The sequence below is a fragment of the Podarcis cretensis genome, assembly GCF_951804945.1.
Source record: "Podarcis cretensis genome assembly, chromosome: 6".
NCBI classification, from domain to species: domain Eukaryota; kingdom Metazoa; phylum Chordata; class Lepidosauria; order Squamata; family Lacertidae; genus Podarcis; species Podarcis cretensis.
In genome coordinates, this window is record NC_137175.1 from 12,154,825 (window position 1) to 12,174,352 (window position 19,528).

Consider the following 19,528-nt stretch of genomic DNA (forward strand, 5'->3'; position numbering starts at 1 on the left):
CCTTGACAAAGCTCCTATCACAAGTGCAAGAAAAAAATACCAATTCTTTACAATAATCCCCCGTAATGCAAGCACAGAAACCACTGGCATTGCAACACCTCTAATCGCACAGATGACAGGCTAGTTAACAGCCCCCATCACTATGGAATATCTCATCATATTCTCAAGGAACAGGAGCCTGACAATGGATGGGAACCTACATTGTTGCCAGAGGTATGATCGGAATCAGTAGCACACAGAATCTGCGATAAGCCGAGATAGAAAAGAGTGAGCTGCCTTTGTGTTATGATAATATCCAGCCATTTCGCTTTAAGCAGGGTTGCCGGTCTCCCTCCCGCACCTTCCAAGATTTGTTTGGGTGGTGTTCCTCATGCAGAAGAGCAGCATGTCTGTATCAGGCAGGATGCTTGGCTTGGGCTGAGGTTATCATCATTCCCTTTAATGGAAAACTGGTGGGAGGACAGAATGGAGTATTCTGGAGTAGGGCATGGTTGGCACAATGAACAAGAGCACAGCTTCTAGGGCGGACACACTGCCATGTTTTGTTCCAGGTCCCATTTGTTTCCCCAACTTTATAGTTGAGTTGCATATCTAGTCGCTTGGATGTGGACTAGGGCTACTCAAAGTTAAGGTAATGGAATCTACCACACTGTTTATTCCAGAGGAGCAAACAAAAAAACTGCAAAGCAACACATTTTTTTTTTTTAATGAAACAAATAACAAATATCCTTTTAAAAAAATGTTAGGAACATCTGCAAAAAGTTGAAAACAGAAACATATCCTCAAAGCTAACAATTTCTAGATTAAAAAGGTAAAGGGACCCCTGACGATTAGGTTCAGTCACGGCCAACTCTGGGATTGCGGTGCTCATCTCACTTTATTGCCCAAGGGAGCCGGCGTACAGCCTCCGGGTCATGTGGCCAGCATGACTAAGCCGCTTCTGGCAAACCAGAGCAGCATACAGAAATGCCGTTTACCTTCCCTCTGGAGTGGTACCTATTTATCTACTTGCACTTTGTTGTGCTTTCAAACTGCTAGGTTGGCAGGAGCTGGGACCGAGCAATGGGAGCTCACCCCGTTGCGGGGATTCGAACCACCGACCTTCTGATCAGCAAGCCCTAGGCTCTGTGGTTTAACCCACAGCGCCACCTGCGTCCCAATTTCTAGCTCACTGGGAACAATACATTTCAGCCATCAAATGCCAGGGTACAGTAACAGCAAACGCACACCCACCCACCCAAATACTGCTCTTACTGCTGAGCCTGCACCTAATTTGCAGTAACTTCCTCTTGACTTGCCGCTCTCTCTTCCCACCCCTGATAAGTGGTAGTGACATGCACCATTAGGAAGATAGGAGAACAAAACAGCTCCACCCGCTCAGTCCTGCTGGCTGCCACTTCCTGGGTGAACAGGGATTTACATTCAACCTAACTGTTAATAATGAGAGAGAAGGTTGCCTCTCATCAAGGAGAGCATTCCATAACCAGGGAACCACTACCGAGAAGGCCCTGCCACATGTCAGTGCTAGCAAGGCACCACTACTGAGAAGGCTCTGTCATGCTAGAAGCTGTTATTTTAGGAACTTGGGTTCCAAACGATTTGGGGCTTTGTATGCTTATGCTAACACCTTGAATTGAGCCTGGTAACTCACTGGCAACCAGTGCAGTGCTTTCAGGACTGATGACACAAGCTGCCCCAATCACCACCCTAGAAGTTGTGTTCTTCACTAACCGCAGTTTCTGGTCCATCTTCAAAGGTAAGCCCACACAGAGTGCATTGCTATAGGCCATGCAGAAGGTCACTAGAGTACGGACAACCAAAGCCAGGCTATCCCAGCCTGGAAAGGGAAATAGTCTAATAAAAGTTTTCAAGATGCAGTTTTCAAAGGATGCAGTGTACATAAGCCAGAAGGACTGGGCCTCACATTTCCCACCTCTGTACTAAATAAATCAACCAGTAAGCATCATTTCAAATCAGAACCAGTCAGTGCACAGTGGATTCAAAGCGCATTATACATGGAGTCCAGCTGAAGCCACTGTTTCAGGGACAGCATGGCTATTAGGCTGGGTGAGGCAGGCTGCCTCAGGCAGCAGATTTGGAAACATCATTAAAGGGCAGCAAACAATCAGTTATTCATTGTGATATTTTTACCACCTACGGAGGGGCACCGTTTGGATTTTCTGCCACAGGCACCATAGTGTCCTGGTTCGCCTCTGAGGCATTTGATCGATACACCTTGCAGCCAGTTTCCAGTGCAAGAGGATGAAGAGGGAGACAGATCATAATTCTGCCCCGCCCCCTACCTGAACAGCCAAGCTGGCCGCCACACAAAATAATCAGAAAACCCTTCCTGCCACGCTGACAGCTGCTGTGAGGACACTGAGCTGGAGCTGCTGCTGCTGCTGTGCATTTGTGGCCAATTTTGCAGCAGGAGAATTAGGCCATTGGCAAGAGCACCAAAAGGCATGGTGGCATAGGAGGAGAGGCCAGGCTGGTTTGTAGTGGAATGAGATTTGGTAGCCAATAGAATTTTTCAGGGGTGAGGAAACTGTGGCCCTGTGGATGTTGCTGAACTCCAACTCCCATCCTCCCTGAACCCTGACCAAGATGGTTGGGACTGATGGGATATGGGAGTCCAGAAACATTGAGGGCCGCAGGTTTCACATCCCTGGCCAACTTCATCATATGCAGGGAGGAGAATAAACTAGCAGAAGATGCAGAGGCTGAGGTACATGTGAGAATAAAATGAAGTATGAAATCAAGATAATTTCAGTTTAAAATATGCACTAATATTTTGTGAAATGAATCTCTCTTCCTCCCAGAACAGATTTTTCTCCTTCTTAATTTGCCTGCCCCCTGTGCCTTTAGCAGTAACTTAAAACACACGTACAAAGCACGGCTTATACTGGCATCGGGATAAGTGAAGGGGAAACATTTCACTTGCTAGCTTCCCTCGTTCCAGCTTACAGATAAAGGCACAGAAGCAGAGCCGGTTTCGTTTTGTTTCCAAACGCAGAAACTCCACCGCTTCCTCTCTTATCTCTTTACCTCCTGAAATGGCTGAAGGGATGGAGAGGCAAGAAGAGATTTGCAGCAGTGGGAGGATAAACAAAGGGGCCTTCTCCTTCCAAGGTCCGGCCTGATGGCACTTCAGGCCACCACCCTGCTGAAGCTAAGCCGGTCTGGGCCTGGTCAGTGTCTGGATGGGAGACCCTCTGGGAACTGCCTTGAGTTCCATGATGAATGTAAGGAAAAGAAACATAAAATATATTTTCCCCCCTCTCTGACTCCCAAAGGACACTATTGTAAGGAGGAAAAGGTAAGGCTGGCAGAAATGACAATGATGAAGAAAGAGAAAAGGCTGCCTGACTGCATAGAGGAAGATCTTGGTGACCTCCTTCACTGTGACATCCCACAGGGCAGGAGCACATACAGTGGTACCTCGGTTTAAGAACAGCCCTGTTTACAAACTATTCAGTTTACGAACTCCGCAAAACCAGAAGTAGTGTCCCGGTTTGTGAACTCTACCTCGGTCTAAGAACGGAATCGGAACGGTGGAAGGGCACTGGCAGTGGGAGGCCTCAATAGGGAAAGTGCACCTAGGTTTAAGAACTGTTTTGGTTTAAGAATGGACTTCCGGAACGGATTAAGTTTGTAAACTGAGGTACCACTGTACTGAAGACAATGACATTTGATTGGCCTCTGCAGGGCCGGGGGATTTGGGGCTACCATGAAGATCTGTCCTCTCCTTTGACCAAGTCCAGAGTAAGCCAGTACAGTGGTACCTTGGGTTAAGAACTTAATTTGTTCTGGTGGTCTGTTATTAACCTGAAACTGTTCTTAACCTGAGGTACCACTTTAGCTAATGGGGCCTCCTGCTGCCGCTGCCACTATGCCGCTGGAGCACGATTTCTGTTCTCATCCTGAAGCAAAGTTCTTAACCCGAGGTACTATTTCTGGGTTAGCGGAGTGTGTAACCTGAAGCGTATGTAACCTGAAGTGTATGTAACCCAAGGTACCACTGTACTGAATCTGCAGGAACCCTGATGCCCCTCTGTACCCAATGACTCCTGCATGCAATGAACCTCTCGAAAAGTATACATTCACAGGGGAGAAGGAGAAACGGCCATTTCAAAAATGTCCGTGTTGCGTTTCCCATCCGTTTATGGACTTTACAAGATATATAGACATGTTGGTGGCAAAAATGCCTATTTCCTAACTTGCTAGGTATTGCCTCCCTGGCAGAGAAAACTCTTCTCGCCCCACTACCCACCCTGATGGGAAGCTTTTAACGGGTGGTGTGTTAAATCAAATCGCTCCAGTGTGGTTTTTCATCAGTTAATGGCTGCTGTGAAATGGCATGAAAGACGGTGTACCCTAAGGGGGTGGATGGGGGGAATTAACGGGGGAGTTCAGATGTGGGGAGATGGACGTCGTCTAGGGTTCTCTTTATTAAGCAAAATATTAAAATACACGACAATGATTCCGAGCAACACAATCAAAAAGGAAACACATATGTCTACTCTTACATTAGGAAAGCTGGAAGCTGCTGCTGCCTTTGTTGTTTCATCTCCCCCCTCCCCCCATTAAATCAGACACTTCTTCTAAATCAAGCCCTCGGGGAGTACGAGACAAAAGTGATGAGAATGCAGTGTGTGAATACAAAAGTGGAGCATGTGTTTTATAACTAACTCTGCTCAGAGATCAAGGGAAATGTCATTGTTTATAGCCATCAGAAAAGAATCAATGTAATTATATTTGTAGTATCAATTCAGGTCATTATTCTAATACATACACCGCAAAGCCACATGAGCAGTTTGCAGCTGAACTGATGTGTTTATTATTTAACTCCTTCCTGTTGAGTTACTTATATAATTATTATTATTTTTAAAAAAGACATGTTCCTCTTCCTCCAAATGCATGCACCCAAACTGAACAGAGGCAGGGTGTAATACCTTGAAGTTGTCACTTTAGCTGAAGGATGTTGTTGGGTCCACATGAGCACACACAAACACACCAAAGTCTCAATGTCTTCACCCTGCACATAGAGGGTCCCCCTCAGTGGCATCTGGTCCATTCGGGCAAATGGGCCACTACCCAACCAACCTCAGTCTGCCTTCAGCCAACCCCACCTGCCCAGGGGAATAAAGATCTACATTGGGACGTGCTGACCCCATGGATTCTGCCACCTGAGGCAGTCGCCTCACCTTCCCTCATGGGTGGGCCAGTCCTGCTGGTGGGACATCTAAAAGAGCATAAAAACAGGTCGGACCACAAGATGGTGCAGGGCAGGCAAAATCCTCACCAATTGTCAGGGAACTGCCATCAGAGCCAAGAGTGAAGGTAAGGCTCCGCAATGACGCAGGAGAGGGAACCAGCAGGGGGAGAGAGAGCACGTCCTCTGGGGAAGGAGATCAGCCTTACGCCAGGAAGGAAGAGAAGTCTGAGAAGGCTTCAGAGGGAGGGCTCCGAGACTCTTCCACCGGGACCAGCGGGGTGAGCACCGGACCTCTGCTAGGGATGCCCACTCTGCGCAGAAAGCTTCCGCGCAGGGAGGCTAGGCGGAGACTTGGGGTCAAAGAACTTTTATGTTGGAAGAAGTTCAGAAAACGCCCATTGACGGATTCTGCCAGTGATTAAGACAGACACGTTGTGAGGGCTGTCCAGGCAGGGAAAGGTTTTAGCCTGATAACCCAGCCTGGAGCAGTTTGAGGCTTACGCACAAGCAACCCCAATTCCCATTACACCAATGTTGGCCCCATTAATGAAGGAAAGGCCCAGCCTAGATCATCCACTGCAATGCTTGCTCACAGAAAGAAGCTCTTTGCACTTCTCCTGTGTTCAGAACAGAGTACCTGATGAAATGTCGGTATGTTTAAAGGAGAGGCTGGACCAGTACAAATGGAAACTGAGCTGGGAGGGCATTGCAGATATTTACTGAGACTTCTCAGACATCCATGGAGGTACTGGCAGGCACAGTGGTGACCACAAGTGGTGTGTTGGCAACCCAGGTAATCCTTATCCCTATAAAAATTATGAAGTCTGCTAAATAAAAGAACAACAACCCCAAACCTTTGAAGGATGGGAAAGAAACGTGTTTAAAAGCACAAACTCCCAGCAACAATAAATAATCGGGATTGCCAATGTAGTGTCCTCCTAATGGTCTTTGACTACATTTCCCATCATCACCTAGCTAGTATGGCCAATGAACAGGGATGATGGGATTTGTAGTTCCAACAACATCAGGATGACACTATGTTGACTGTCTCCTGGATAGAATCCAGCCATCATCTTAATCCTTCTCAGGTGGCCTTTATTCCACTTACTGACATCCACCCAAGTGCTGATTCCAGGGGAACAGGAAGTGGCAAGCTAGGTTGGGCAGATAATAGTTACGTGCACGTTATGTAGCTGTCCCCTGCCCCTACACAGAGATGTTCAGGAATCCTCCCTCTTCAGAGATACAGACTCACAAAGAATTAGGGTTTCCATCTAAGTATTCATAGATTGTAAAGTCACCTGTCCCATTTGATTCATAGCACCTCAACTGCGAATGTATAAAAACAGCCACGGGGGATTCGAAACCTGGAGTTACACATGTGTTAAACAGAGACTGTGCAATCCCAAAGCCATAAAATATGACTGAAGCGAAAATCAATAGGACCAAAATATGTATCGAAAGCACATCCAAAAGAAAATTCTACCCATATGGAAAGGGCTAGATTGTTCTTACTTTTCCGCAAAGTTCCAGGATTTTGCTAATCAGAAATATAGGAGAGTCATGTAGAGACTTTTTCTTACATCTTTGTAGTAAAGACAGCAGAATCTGGAAGCTGCCAGATGAATTAAGAGCTGAGAGACTTACCTAAGGGAAGAAAAAGAAAGAAAGAAAGAAAGAAAGATGTGAATTAATAAATAGAGCTGCATTAGGAAGACACAATCAGATTTGGTTTGTCACGCGCTATGATAAATGACCAGATTACTTATGTATACTCAATGAGTTGTTGTTGTTGTTGTTGTTGTTGTTACTATTAAAATTAAATTTTCAATTATGTTTAGAAGCTAAGCAAATTCTGAGCACTAAGAGAAAGCCATCAATTATTCATCCAGGAGTGACTTATATGATAATCCATATAATCCCTTTTCGAAAGTGTCAATATAAGGTAGGCAGTATTTCCATTTTAGAATGCAGTCAATGAATCATAGAATCGTAGAGCTGGAAGAGACCATGAGGGTCATCTAGCCCAACCTCCTACAATGCAGGAATCCTTTGCCCAAAGTGGGGCTCGAACCCATAACCCTGAGATTAAGAGTCTCATGCTCTACCAACTGAGCTATCCAGCAGCTATGATAAAATAAATCACAGAATACTCTCAGTTACCAGCTGGGCAGAAGACTAAGCAGGTACATGGGGTACCTGGTCACAGTCTTCCCCACTGGGGTCAGCTGTGTTATACTTCTACAGCAGGGGTCAGCAAACGTTTTCAACAGGCGGCCGGTCCACTGTCCCTCAGACCTTGTGGGGGGCCGGACTATATTTTGAAAAAATAATAATGAACGAATTCCTATGCCCCACAAATAACACAGAGATGCATTTTAAATAAAAGCACACATTCTACTCATGTAAAAACACCAGGCAAGCCCCACAAATAACCCAGAGGTGCGTTTTAAATAAAAGGACACATTCTACTCATGTAAAAACATGCTGATTCCCAGACCGTCTGTGGGCCAGATTTAGAAGGCAATTGGGCCAGATCTGGCCCCCGGGCCTTAGTTTGCCTACCCATGTTCTACAGTGGTACCTCGGGTTACAAACACCTTGGGTTACAAATACTTTGGGTTACAGACTCCGCTAACCCAGAAATAGTACCTCGGGTTAAGAACTTTACCTCAGGATGAGAACAGAAATCGTGTGGCGGTGGCAGCGGGAGGCCCCATTAGCTAAAGTGGTACCTCAGGTTAAGAACGGTTTCAGGTTAAGAACGGACCTCCGGAACGAATTAAGTTTGTAATCAGAGGTACCACTGTATTTCAGTTATTTCTAAATTTTCATCTATTAGAATATGCAAATTTCATGCAAATCATTACCCAATTTTGGGTAATGCTTCCCTTCTTTTTCCACCCTTGTCATGACTGATCTTCCCTTGAAATAGGCAGACATAAAAGGAACATTGGGTGCGCCCTACTCTCAACTACACATGAGGCTACAATGGGGGTCAATTACGCTGGGGGGGGGGTCGTCATGTGCTGAATGCACTCAAAGAAATCCCAGAATCCTTTGCAACACAAAGCAGCTCCTCAGTGGGTATGCCAATGAAGAAATGGTTCCTCAAAGGCAGAAAAAAAATTAGAAGGGAGGGGAAAACCCACATTATTATAAGCAAACCAATACTACTGGATAGTAAAATTCTGGACAACAGCCAACCCCATTATAACTTTATCCCTGTAAGGCTTGAAGACAAGTGTTTTACAGACCTACTATTTCTTCAGCATGCAATTTATAAAGATTAAAGATTAACATTTACAGAAAAAAAAGTTGCTGCTTAATAGTTTGGCGAAGCCATAAAAACTAACACTTTTCATTATAATAGGATTTTATGGCACATAAGAGCCAGAACACCCCACAGGTCTTTTCCCTTCCTTCTCAATATCTAATGGGGGTTGGGGGGGGGGAGACCTATGCACCCTTTAAAGAAAAGAGACCCGTCAAAAGAATAAAATAAAAGCTTTCGTTGTTGTTTTTCAATCCCCCTGCATCAGCAAATATATATCATTCCTTATGTCCCTCCAAGGTGAGGTCTGTTGTGCAGAGAGATAAAGCCTTGAGGAAAGAAAAGGTTTAAAATCAAATTAGTCATTGTATATGCATTCTGTGCCCATTTTGACAATGCAGAATTTTAATGAGCCAAAATCTGCAAAGGCATTTGCACTGACAACAAACTGTTTAATTCACTCGGCAATTCCAAAAGCAAGCTGGAGTAATGACTTTATAATTTTTAATTATCATGGAAGAGCCCTCATCTGTGTGTTCCTTCTCTCTCTCTCTCTCTTTCTTTCTTTTACGACTGTGCATACTCTATTAAAATTTTAATATCCATATTTTCACCTTCGGCCAGTAATATTTTCATTATTCTGCAAATAAAAACAGTAATGTAAACAAATCGTTGGCAGGCATTCACCAAGAATTTAAAAGAGCGACAACCAGCTGTATTGGTTTGAATTTGCATGCAGATTCAGGCTCTAAGCTTCCCCCCCCCCTTGCCTGAACTTTATAAAAGACTTGTAAAGGCAAAAATCTCTGCTACAGTTGAGCCCTCAATCCATCTTTTGTTTTCTAATGCAATGGCAGACCATTATTATGTTATATGATGGATAATATAAGATGATGTTTCTGAATATGTGTGGAGTAAGGGCCCCACGCATTTGGAGTGATAGGAAATAGTTTTGAAAACAATTGCATACCCTCCAACACTTTGAACCCCAAATCCGGGATGCCATCTTCCTGGTTCTTTTTATTGTGAGAGCTCTGCGGCCATTTTGGTTTCTGTGATCTCGCTTGATTTCACTCCACAGCACCCCACCCCCAAAAAAATGTTTTTCCCCAGGCATGCTGCCCTAAAATGTGCAGTTTGGGGAACTGTGCGAGATCACGGCCCTGAAAAAGTGGGGGGTTGGGGTTGGGGGGGAATCACGAGAGATCACAGCAACCAAAATGGCTGTCATTTTCCCATGATAAAAAAATGGGGTGCCCTTTTTCTGGGACACTTACAGGGTACGAAATCATTTCCAGCTTGGATTGGGTCCCACTAACTCTCATTTTCGAAACAACACAATGTCTGATGTAGACCAATGTGTTCGAAATTACTATTGGTTGGGTTGGTTTTGTTGTCAAGGCCAGCCTGTCATGAAACACACTGATCTACTTGTATTAGGTGGCAGACCGGGAGGGACAGCAAAACGAGTGTCCCCACAGCGAATGCCCATGGCTTACTGGGCCACCAAAATGAGTGAACACCAGTGGTGTCCCATCTAAAGAAGACTGGCAAGTTAAATTAATGGAATATGCTGAATTGGCAAAATTGACTATGAAACTAAGAGGAAGAGATGACAACAAATTTAAAGAAGAATGGAAGGTGTTTATTGCATATTTACAAAAGCAATGTACACAGGTTAATACATTAGCAGGGTTTTAGGATTACTTGTAATTTTGTTATGAATGAATAATAGGAATTTAAATAGGATAATATTTAACAATAGACATGCAGTATGTTGATAAATAAAATAACCAAGGAAGGGATTAGAGGGAAGTCAATTTGTTTTGTTTCATTTTTGTATTGTTGTTGTTTTTATTTTTGTTATATTTGGGAAATCAATAAAATGTTATTAAAAATAAATAAATGAGTGAATACCAGCTATCAAATCCTGGTGGATCCTGGTGGAACAAGCCCCCCACACCATTGCTACAGGATGCAGGTGATGGTGTTGAAATTCTTCATGTCTGGCTCCACAATGATATGATGACTGGTGGTAGATGTAGAGGCCATAATGTGGCCAGGCCATCACCCATAAGAGGTACGTTGCCCTTGGCTTACTACTAGTGACATCTGACAGGGTCTTAGACGACAGGGAATTGTGTTGGGGGATGTGTGTCACTGAAGAAGTAAACGAATGTAATGTACAGCTTAGCTTTGGATGAAAAGCAGACAAAACAAGCCTTGCTGATGCAGTTCTGCCCACTTTACCTTCAAAGAGCAAGAAAGAAAAAAGAAAGAAAAATAAGGCATATCCCATTTCCCTGATTTAATAGACCATATTGGAAAGCAACCAGTATAGTTACAGAAGCTGAAACTGCACCTTTGGTCTCCCCCCACCCCCACGAGCCTCTTTCCAAGCCAAGGTAGTAGTTTATGTCATATTTCAGATAGTGTTTGTGCTAGGAAAGGCTAATACAGTTTTATTTTCCTAGAAAAGTTATCCAGCTTCCATCCTTCATATTACTTTGATCTTGCTAAGCTTCCCACCTCTCTGTGTGTACACAGACACAGACACACACACACACACACACACACACACACACACACAATTTGGTATCAAGCAGAGTCAGGTACAACAGGCAAATCTTTTCCTCTTCATCAGAGCCTGACAATAGACTCAAAAGTTAAAGGCACCCCGTCCGGAAAAGCTGCAGTGCATGACATTTTATTGAGACAACCCCCATAGGGGAATCAAACAGTGTGAAACATGGCTAACTTCAGCTGGAAATGCAAGCGATTAAAAAAAACCCCACATACACAGAAGCAAGCCAAGTTTACAGCCCAGTGCCAATACAAATGGTGCTGAACATCTCCTGTTAAGTTATGCCAAGCCCAAGTCTTGTCCGTCAAAATGTAAACTACGTGGGTTTAGCTCTCAAGTTTATATCCAAGCTGCTGGAAACTTACATGGCTTTGGGTGAAACTTTGCAAAACTGGGAAAGGCTTTTTAAAGAGCTGGCAACAGGAATTGTCTAGTTATGACAGCCCAATCTCTGAGCAGTGCAAGATTCCAGGGGTTGGAGGCACTTACCCAGGATTCGTGTTTCCTTTTAAAAATTGAGGCACAGTGGAGAGTGTGGTGTAATTATGATATGTGGATTATTTACACATATATACAACCTGAGGCTAGGATGGAGGGGTTCCCAGCATCAGCACCCCCAACGGGTCTTGTTTCTCTCGTAGCCACAGCCTTGGATTCAAGCAGAAATCAAACATCATGCTTTGCCTCTCTGGCTTTAATTCTGGGCCACATCATTACCACCAACTTAACTCTCAACTAGCTTTTATCCTTCTAACTTGCTGTGAGCTGGGCCCACCCATTTGCCATCTCACACAAATCTTCCCTTTGTTCTCTTAATGGCCTTTCACCCCAGGCGATGACCTAATCAGCATGCTTGCTTATATTTTAACACTTGCTGGACCTAGGGGTTAGAAAGGCCTAGCACCCAAACTCATATGACTGTGTCGCAATGGTAATGTAGCAGCGTAAAACTATGCAATTATTGACTGTCAATGACCACACACTGTCAGTGAACACAAAACGGGGTAGAGGAACAGCAGAATAGTATATCATCATGAAAGAAAACTTTAGCTATTTTAAAAGTACACTTCAGAGTTGGAGGGGAGTTGTCACCCACAATAATTCAGCCGCCATTTCTTTCATATGGAAAAAAAAATCAGCTGATCCATACTTTAGAAGATATGTTCTTAAGACTTCATGCTTAATTTTTCTAAGCACCAGGCACCTGTATTTTTGCAAGCCTGGTTCTGATGGTTTAGCTGGCCAGCACAAAAACAGCCAGGAGCAGATACCACAAAAAGCTCAGTATATTTGGTATGTGGCAAATCCAAGTGTACAGTAGATTAAGATGAGGAGGTAAAATGTCTGGGGATTGTGCTGGGCAATGGCTGACATAACAGGAAATGCAGATGGCAAGCAAAGGAAGTAAAGCAGAGAATACGATGCTTAGAAGCTCTCTCTGTGTTGTGCCACATCCCTGCATCTAGGATCCATTGTGAATATTTAGATGACCCATGGGTCACCACAATTTGGGGAAGCCTTCACTTGAGAATGTGACTCTTCCATCATCTTCAGACTCTGAAGACAGCTCCTCTTTAACTTCTTCTGCTCCACAGCCATGGAGGACCATGCAACTGTAGAACTGGCTACAGGACCTTCAGGATTTCAGACCACTCTCACAGAGGGGGAGAAGTCATTGGAAGGGAAAGCCCATCCAGCCTCCTTAAGCTTTCAGATGTGTATGGGCCTCTGCTGAGATAACCTCTTTCATGGCTCAGGTAACAAGGCCTAATGTGGTCAGAAGACGTTTTGCTAATTGATATTTCTTGAAGCACTAAGTCCAAGAAGGACAGGAAACTGTGAGGTCAAATGGAGCAAAGAGTCAGACATGCACAGTGAACAGAGGAAGGATTAGTCTTTCTCTCCCTCTTCCTAACTTATTAAAATCCTCCAGCCTAATGGCAGATGGTTTTGTTAGTAAAGGAGGCAAGATGGACCCATTGAGGAACTTACTCGCAGCCATTGCTCGAAAGGAATTCCAGTCTCAATTAAAGACAGATTCATTTTCTGTAAATGAGGGCAAAGTCACCCAATAGGCTTTACTTCATATCACTACATATTTGAAACTACATTATTTCTGCACTTAAACGTTGTGTTTAAATTTACTATCATTTTAAAACTGTCGCACTTATACGTTGTGTTTAAATTTACTATTAGTTTAAAACTGTTATTCTTAGCAGAATATACACGTTTTTCTTTTCAACTCTCGAGTAGGAATTATTCCTTGTATTGAAACTTTTGGCCAGAGCTCTTGGTATATCCTTTTCAGTTTACTTCATGAATGGCATATTTCTGTTCAGCAACAAGCATTCTGATACATCCTGCTGCATCACTTTGATTCTCTTTCTTCTCCTTCTTCTTCTCCATTTTCTTTAAAAAAATAAGATTTTTACCCACTATCCCTCCCTTCAATATAGAGTTCAGGTTAAGTGCAGGGCAGTTTGAAAAGGCTTAGGCAGTTTGAAAAGGAAAATATTAAAAGGGCAGAAGTGACAAGAAAGGCTGCCTCCCTGTCGAAATTCAGGAACAAGGGGAACACTCAGAGGGAAGATCATGACTGTCACTTTGATGAGCGACAAAGTGTGCCGTGCCTGATGCTGTGAGAGAAAGCACACCTTGTGCATTTCCCTTTTTTTTAGGGGGGGGAGCAGGGAATTGTAGAGAATTGTATCATGCATTTGCATAAATGCATTGCTTTCCATTACTAAAGAATCCTACATGTTGCTAACAATTGCTATAGTTTTTGAAAGCAAACTGCCCCACCAACCTCTGTTTGTTCTCAGCCAGCTGTCATTTGCCTGCTTCTCGCTTGCATCCAGTTCCGGGTAAGCCCAGGCTCTCAACATCCTCCACCTTGGACTCAGTGGTAAACTGAGCAGGGATGAAAGATGGAGGGTAAAACTGGAATTAGTTGGGCCTTTCTGTCATTGCCTGTGGCTCCCCCTACTGTTGTCCTCCCTGTCTTCCACCTGAGTCACCACTGCTTTAGTATTATTCTGAAAAAATGAGTTCACATTGTACAAGGGTGCGACGAAAGTCGGCCTTTAACAGAACACACTTCATCTGTAGGAAGATTCCATTCCACCTTTAGTTGCAGACATGGGATTGTTATGTGTCACATGTCTGTTTACAATCCAGCACAGTTAGCTGGCCTTTCGACCCAAGGAAGCCGACATCATCACCATCATCGTCACAATCATCATCACCATCATCGTTTTATTTGTACGCCACCTTTCCATAGTTGAAACTATGCTCAAGGAGGCTTACAACATGACAAGACTGACATACCGTATTTTTCGCTCTATAGGACGCAATTTTCCCCCTCCAAAAATGAAGGGGAAATGTGTGTGCGTCCTATGGAGCAAATGCAGGCGTTTCGCTGAAGCCTGTAGAGCGAGAGGGGTCGGCGCGCAACCTCGCCTTCGCCTTCGTTCTGGGGGTTGGGGTTGGAGGAAGCTCGGGCTTCCCCCGCCCCAGCCCCGCGGCTAAAAAGGAAGCCAAGACAGTGAGTGGGATCCATCCTGCTCGCTGTCTTGGCTTCTGCCTAAGCCGCGCGCAGCCTCTCCCGGCTGGAGAGGTTGTGCGCGGCTAAAGAGGAAGCCAAGGCAGCCAAAGGGATGGATCCTGCTGGCTGTCTTGGTTTCTTTGCTCTTTGGGGCTGGGGGGGGGGATATTTTTTTTCTCTTTATTCCCCCCCCCCAAAAAACTAGGTGCACCCTATGGTCCGGTGCGCCCTATAGAGCGAAAAATATGGTAATTACAAACATAGCAGAAGTCATAATAAATAAATAAAACATCAAAATGTACACAACCAAATGGAAACAATTTCCACGTAAATCATAAGATCTAAGACTAAAGATACAACAATAATATCAATAACAGCAACAAGCTCTCTCAACCCCCCCCCCCCCATAAACAATACTCCAGCCCAAGAATCTGTTCAACAGCCTCAGCTTTTGTAGCTGGAGTCAGTCCACAATCTACTCTCCTAGGCCAGATGGGAAAAGGCCAGCAAGGCAGGGTGCAGGTCTTCCAGGGCTCACAGGTCTCATTTAAAACAACACAGATAAAAATGAAAAACCATTTAAAAGAGGAGTCATCAGTGCTAAGCAGCAGGCACAGTCCTTGTGAAGCCTGACAAACCAGGTGGAAAGAGGCAAGGACAGGGCCTTGAACGCCGTCAGCAGGCAGTCCTCCACTTCAGTGTGGTAAGAGATTCAAAGTCACCATCAATTTACTGATATGCACTGTTTCCCCCTCAGATATCCTGGCCTGACTCCTAACTATCTGCACAATTAAATATTATTTATTTACTGAACTTATTAACCTCTATGCGAATAAGTTCTTCAAGCGACTTTTTTTAAGTGGCATGGAGTTTAAATAAAAAGAATACACGTGTTTGCCATAAAATACAAGAAACTTCATAAAAAGCCCACAGACAAAGCCCAATAAAACAGCAACCAAAGCTTTGGCAGCAGCAGCAGATCCTCAGTAATAGCTGGCAGCTGCCAGTCATCAGAGTCCACCAAAAGCAGGAGATGGGAGGAGGAAAAGAAGTTGTTACCTGGTGCTGAAAACAAGTTAGTGATGATGCCAGGCAGATCCCACTGGGGTAAAATAACTACCACAGTTTGTAGCTCATAGCATGAATGGTTATTTGGGATTTTGTATATGTTTGTAAAATTTGCAGGCTGTTTTACATTCAATATTAGTGCAATAGAGAAACGATTTGAATATACATGGGTCACTCTATTTATTGTAAATATTGTTATGAGATGCATATATTTGGACCCTAATTAGGTATCTGCAAGAAAGCTGCTTCCACTCACAGACAGGGCTAAGATAATAATAATAATAATAATAATAATAATAATAATAATAATATTTATTTATATCCCACCCTCCCCAGCCGAAGCTGGGCTCAGGGCGGCTAACAACAACAAAATAATACAACATTCTAAAATCATTTCATTATAAAATTAATTTAAATCAAATTGATGGCAACCATTGGGCTAGAGTTCTGTGAAGATCCAGCGGAGGTCCCATTGGAAGAAGTGGAGAGAGGCAATTTCCACCATTTCCCACTTCTTCCTGCATCATCCGACACCACCTCTGGAGCACGTTCTCAGTGGGCATGAAGGAAAGGAGATTCAGAGAAAGTTGCATTCACCCCCACTTCCGCTGAGGAAGCTCCCACTGGGAGAAATTCGAGTTAGGATCTAAGCCTTTGTGATCAGAGTGGTTCACGGAAAATTGAATGTGCAAATACGATAAAAGCAGAATATCCATAATACGCAATTATGCTACACTAACAACACAGCAATGACCATTTGACAAGTAACAGGTCATTCAACACATATCAGAAGATTAACTGAGCGCAGAACACGCCAACAGGTCAATTAACAATCCGCAGGCAAGCTTCTGCAAAATTCTAGTTGTGAACTGCAAATGAGACTGTGACGTGGCATACTGCTTGTGAAACTCCTTGTCTTAAAGAGTTTGGCCAATTTCCTTTTTACTCATGTTCTGCCAATTCCTGGAGACACTTCATCAGTGGAGGGGAAGAGTCTCAGCAGCTCAGGGGCTGGGTTCAAATTCTGACACCTCCATTCTTGAAACCCTGGAAAGCCACTTCCAGTTAGAGTCAAGAATGCTTAGCTAATTAGACCAAGGAGGAAGCTTCCTATGTGTTGTTGTTTTTTAAGGTGTTCGTTCCTATCAGAATTTTATTTATTGCAAGCTCTAGTCTTCTGTGCTCTTTGTATTATTTCTGGGCTTCTAGTATTTGTTGCTGCTGGTAACTGTTTTATTGACGGACTTGCTTTCTGTCTCATTAGCCACTTTTGGGACAGGTAAAGTGGGAGGGAAGGTTTTCTTTTTCTAGAAATGCATAAAACAAAAGCTACTGCAGCCTTATGGCAATTTATGGGTCATCGAAAGAACAATCACTCAAAGACTTTTGCCAACTTAGGTGCCAGACACCTAAAAAAGAAGAAGAATTATTTTATTTTTTTTGGCCACAATGTGATAGTAATTAAATTCTGAGCAGCAGGTCATCAGTAAAGGGCAATTCCCATGCATATACCACTCAGAAACAAAATACATTATTTCCACATGAATGTGTGAACTGCTTCAACTGGGGGAAAAAATCTGTGTTAGAGATCATGTGAAGTGACACAAAGAATTACTTTGTGGCGATCAATTTCTGAAATGCAGATGTTCAGAGAGAGAGAGAGAGATGTTTGGAAGACTGGGAGGGTCTGAGGCAGCAGCCATCAGGTGCTTCGAAAACACCGTCCCAGAAATCATGTGTTAAATTAGTCTCAGAGTGCACCATTCTCTACAGAAAGTGGGACAATGTTTGCTAACCATCGCCCAGACATTAATCTGTGGACATTTGGGATTGCTGCAAGGTTCTTGCAGGGAATATTTGAGCGGAAAGGCTTAAATGCGCAGCTGAAGCAAAGCCAGAGAGACTGAATGAATATAATGTGTATGGCAAGGAGTATGGTGACTGTGAGATAGAGAAACCCCTGTCAATTTCTCATTTTAACATTTCTGTTTTCTGCAATCTGGTTGTTGTTGTTTGCATTGCCTTATCCATTTTGTATTTTCTTCCGGTTCAAAGGTGGGAGAACAACAACCATGATTATAATGGTAATAATCAGTGGGATATGAGAGTGACCAAAAAGAAAACAGCAGATTTCTGTGCCGTGACACGTCCAGGCAGTTTACAACAAAGTCCGATATTATAAAAGGGAGACATCAATTCATAGCAGGGGTGGGGGGTGGAGGACGCAATCCTTAAATAAGCAACACAAGAACTCTATGAACTCAAATATCTAAATAGCAGTTATACTACTAGCAGTAGCAGCAACTACTCCATTTGTCTAATCCAGTTTCTCCTCCTTTCATTGTTTCCAAAAAGGAGTGTCTTAACCAACTGCTTAAAACTAGAAAGGGATGGGTCAGATCGGAAGCAGATTTTGGGTTCGCCCGCACTGGGCACCAAGCTGGAGATGCCTAGCGTACTCTCAGAGCCTGAGTTGTGGAACATCAGCTCCTTTGATTGACAGGCAGTATGAAGCCTCTGGATTGGATGGGCCCTGTTAAGGGCAAGGCCTCTTTCCCAGACTGGTCAACAGCTCAGTTCCTTCTGCATTCAGCTCCTCAAACTCCAACTCCAGCACCAGCTCAAGCCCTCAACATAAGCTCCAGAAGTGATTTCAGGGATGTGGGCAGGAAAACACATAGGCTCCAGGTCTCAATTCAGGTGTGGCCAGCCATGGTCCTGCGTTGGCCTGGCCTGATGAACCAGAGCAACAGAAGTCAGTCTGGCCAAGGCATTTGCATTCTCTCTCTCTCCCAGTCTGGTTGATATGTGGCACAAAATTAATGCTTAGGACGCTACATGCCACACACCCCCTGCTCAGTCACAGAAAACGTTAGCTTGAATTCCTGATAAGACAACTTGAAGTGTTCAATATTTCATAAAAGCTTCACAGTGGGAGGAAAAAAACAACAATCTGTGATATGGCTCCCATTCTTAAGAGTATCTGACTTTTTTTTTTTAATAGCAAGTATATATAAAAATGCTATAGGCATTCAAGAAAAACAACCACCACCAATATTTTGAGAGTGGAGAAAAAAGAGGCTTAAAAGGTTGGGGGCCATCATAATTATGTTTTAAAGGGAGGTATTGATTGCTTACCGCCAACCACCCAAGGCACGGTGGTTACTAAATTCATAACTCTTTCCATCTTACAATAAAAGGAAACCAACGTCTTAATAATCCAAGAAATATTGCAGTGTTGCTCCCCACCCCAAATTCTCTGGGAATCAATGAAATTTAGAACCCTGGAGGTACTTCTATATCAGGGGCCATCCCATAATAAGATATATTCCTATTATAACAGCACATCTCAGGGGGCGGGTGATCTTTTTGAGAACAGAGAGGAAAGGCAGTGGGAGTGGATCACTACAAAACTTCAACATGGAGGTCCAGTGATACTCTGATGTGGTCCCCTCATGTCTGTGCCACAAAACATTGGATGCAAGGTCACTGAGCATCCTCAGTTATGGCACATGACGCATCACCATCATTTTGAGAAAAATAGCAAAAGAAGCATTGGGGGGCAGGATGCATGCTTGTGTTTCCAGCTTTCAGAACCCCAGGGGAATACAAAAGGTATTTCTTTGCCTCCCAGAGGTGCAAAAAGATCTATACAGGACGGAGTCTATACAGGACGGAGAGGTATACAATGGCAACATCACAGCAGAAAAGACCTTGCCCCTAACAGAATAAGAGACAGTAGTAATCAGGGGACTGCTTTTAAACTGCTTAGTGGCTGACCAACAGCCCAGCAGCTGCACTCTGGACCAGCTAAACTCTGTGAACTATCTCCCTTCTCAA

General features: G+C 43.8%; 1 protein-coding gene across 7 annotated transcripts in view; it reads right to left on the bottom strand.

The window, feature by feature from the left end:
- CDH4 (cadherin 4) overlaps positions 1 to 19,528 on the bottom strand; it is an 839,962-nt gene that overhangs the window by 573,797 nt on the left and 246,637 nt on the right. Inside the window, exon 1 of one of the 7 annotated variants that reach the window (XM_079979080.1) lies at positions 6,734 to 6,750. The exons of the other annotated variants lie outside the window; for them this stretch is intronic. Within the exon in view, the coding sequence (XP_079835206.1) occupies position 6,734 (1 nt within the window). The 5' untranslated portion in view covers positions 6,735 to 6,750. Of the gene's footprint in view, positions 1 to 6,733; positions 6,751 to 19,528 lie in introns of those variants that run through there. 7 annotated transcript variants of the gene reach the window in all.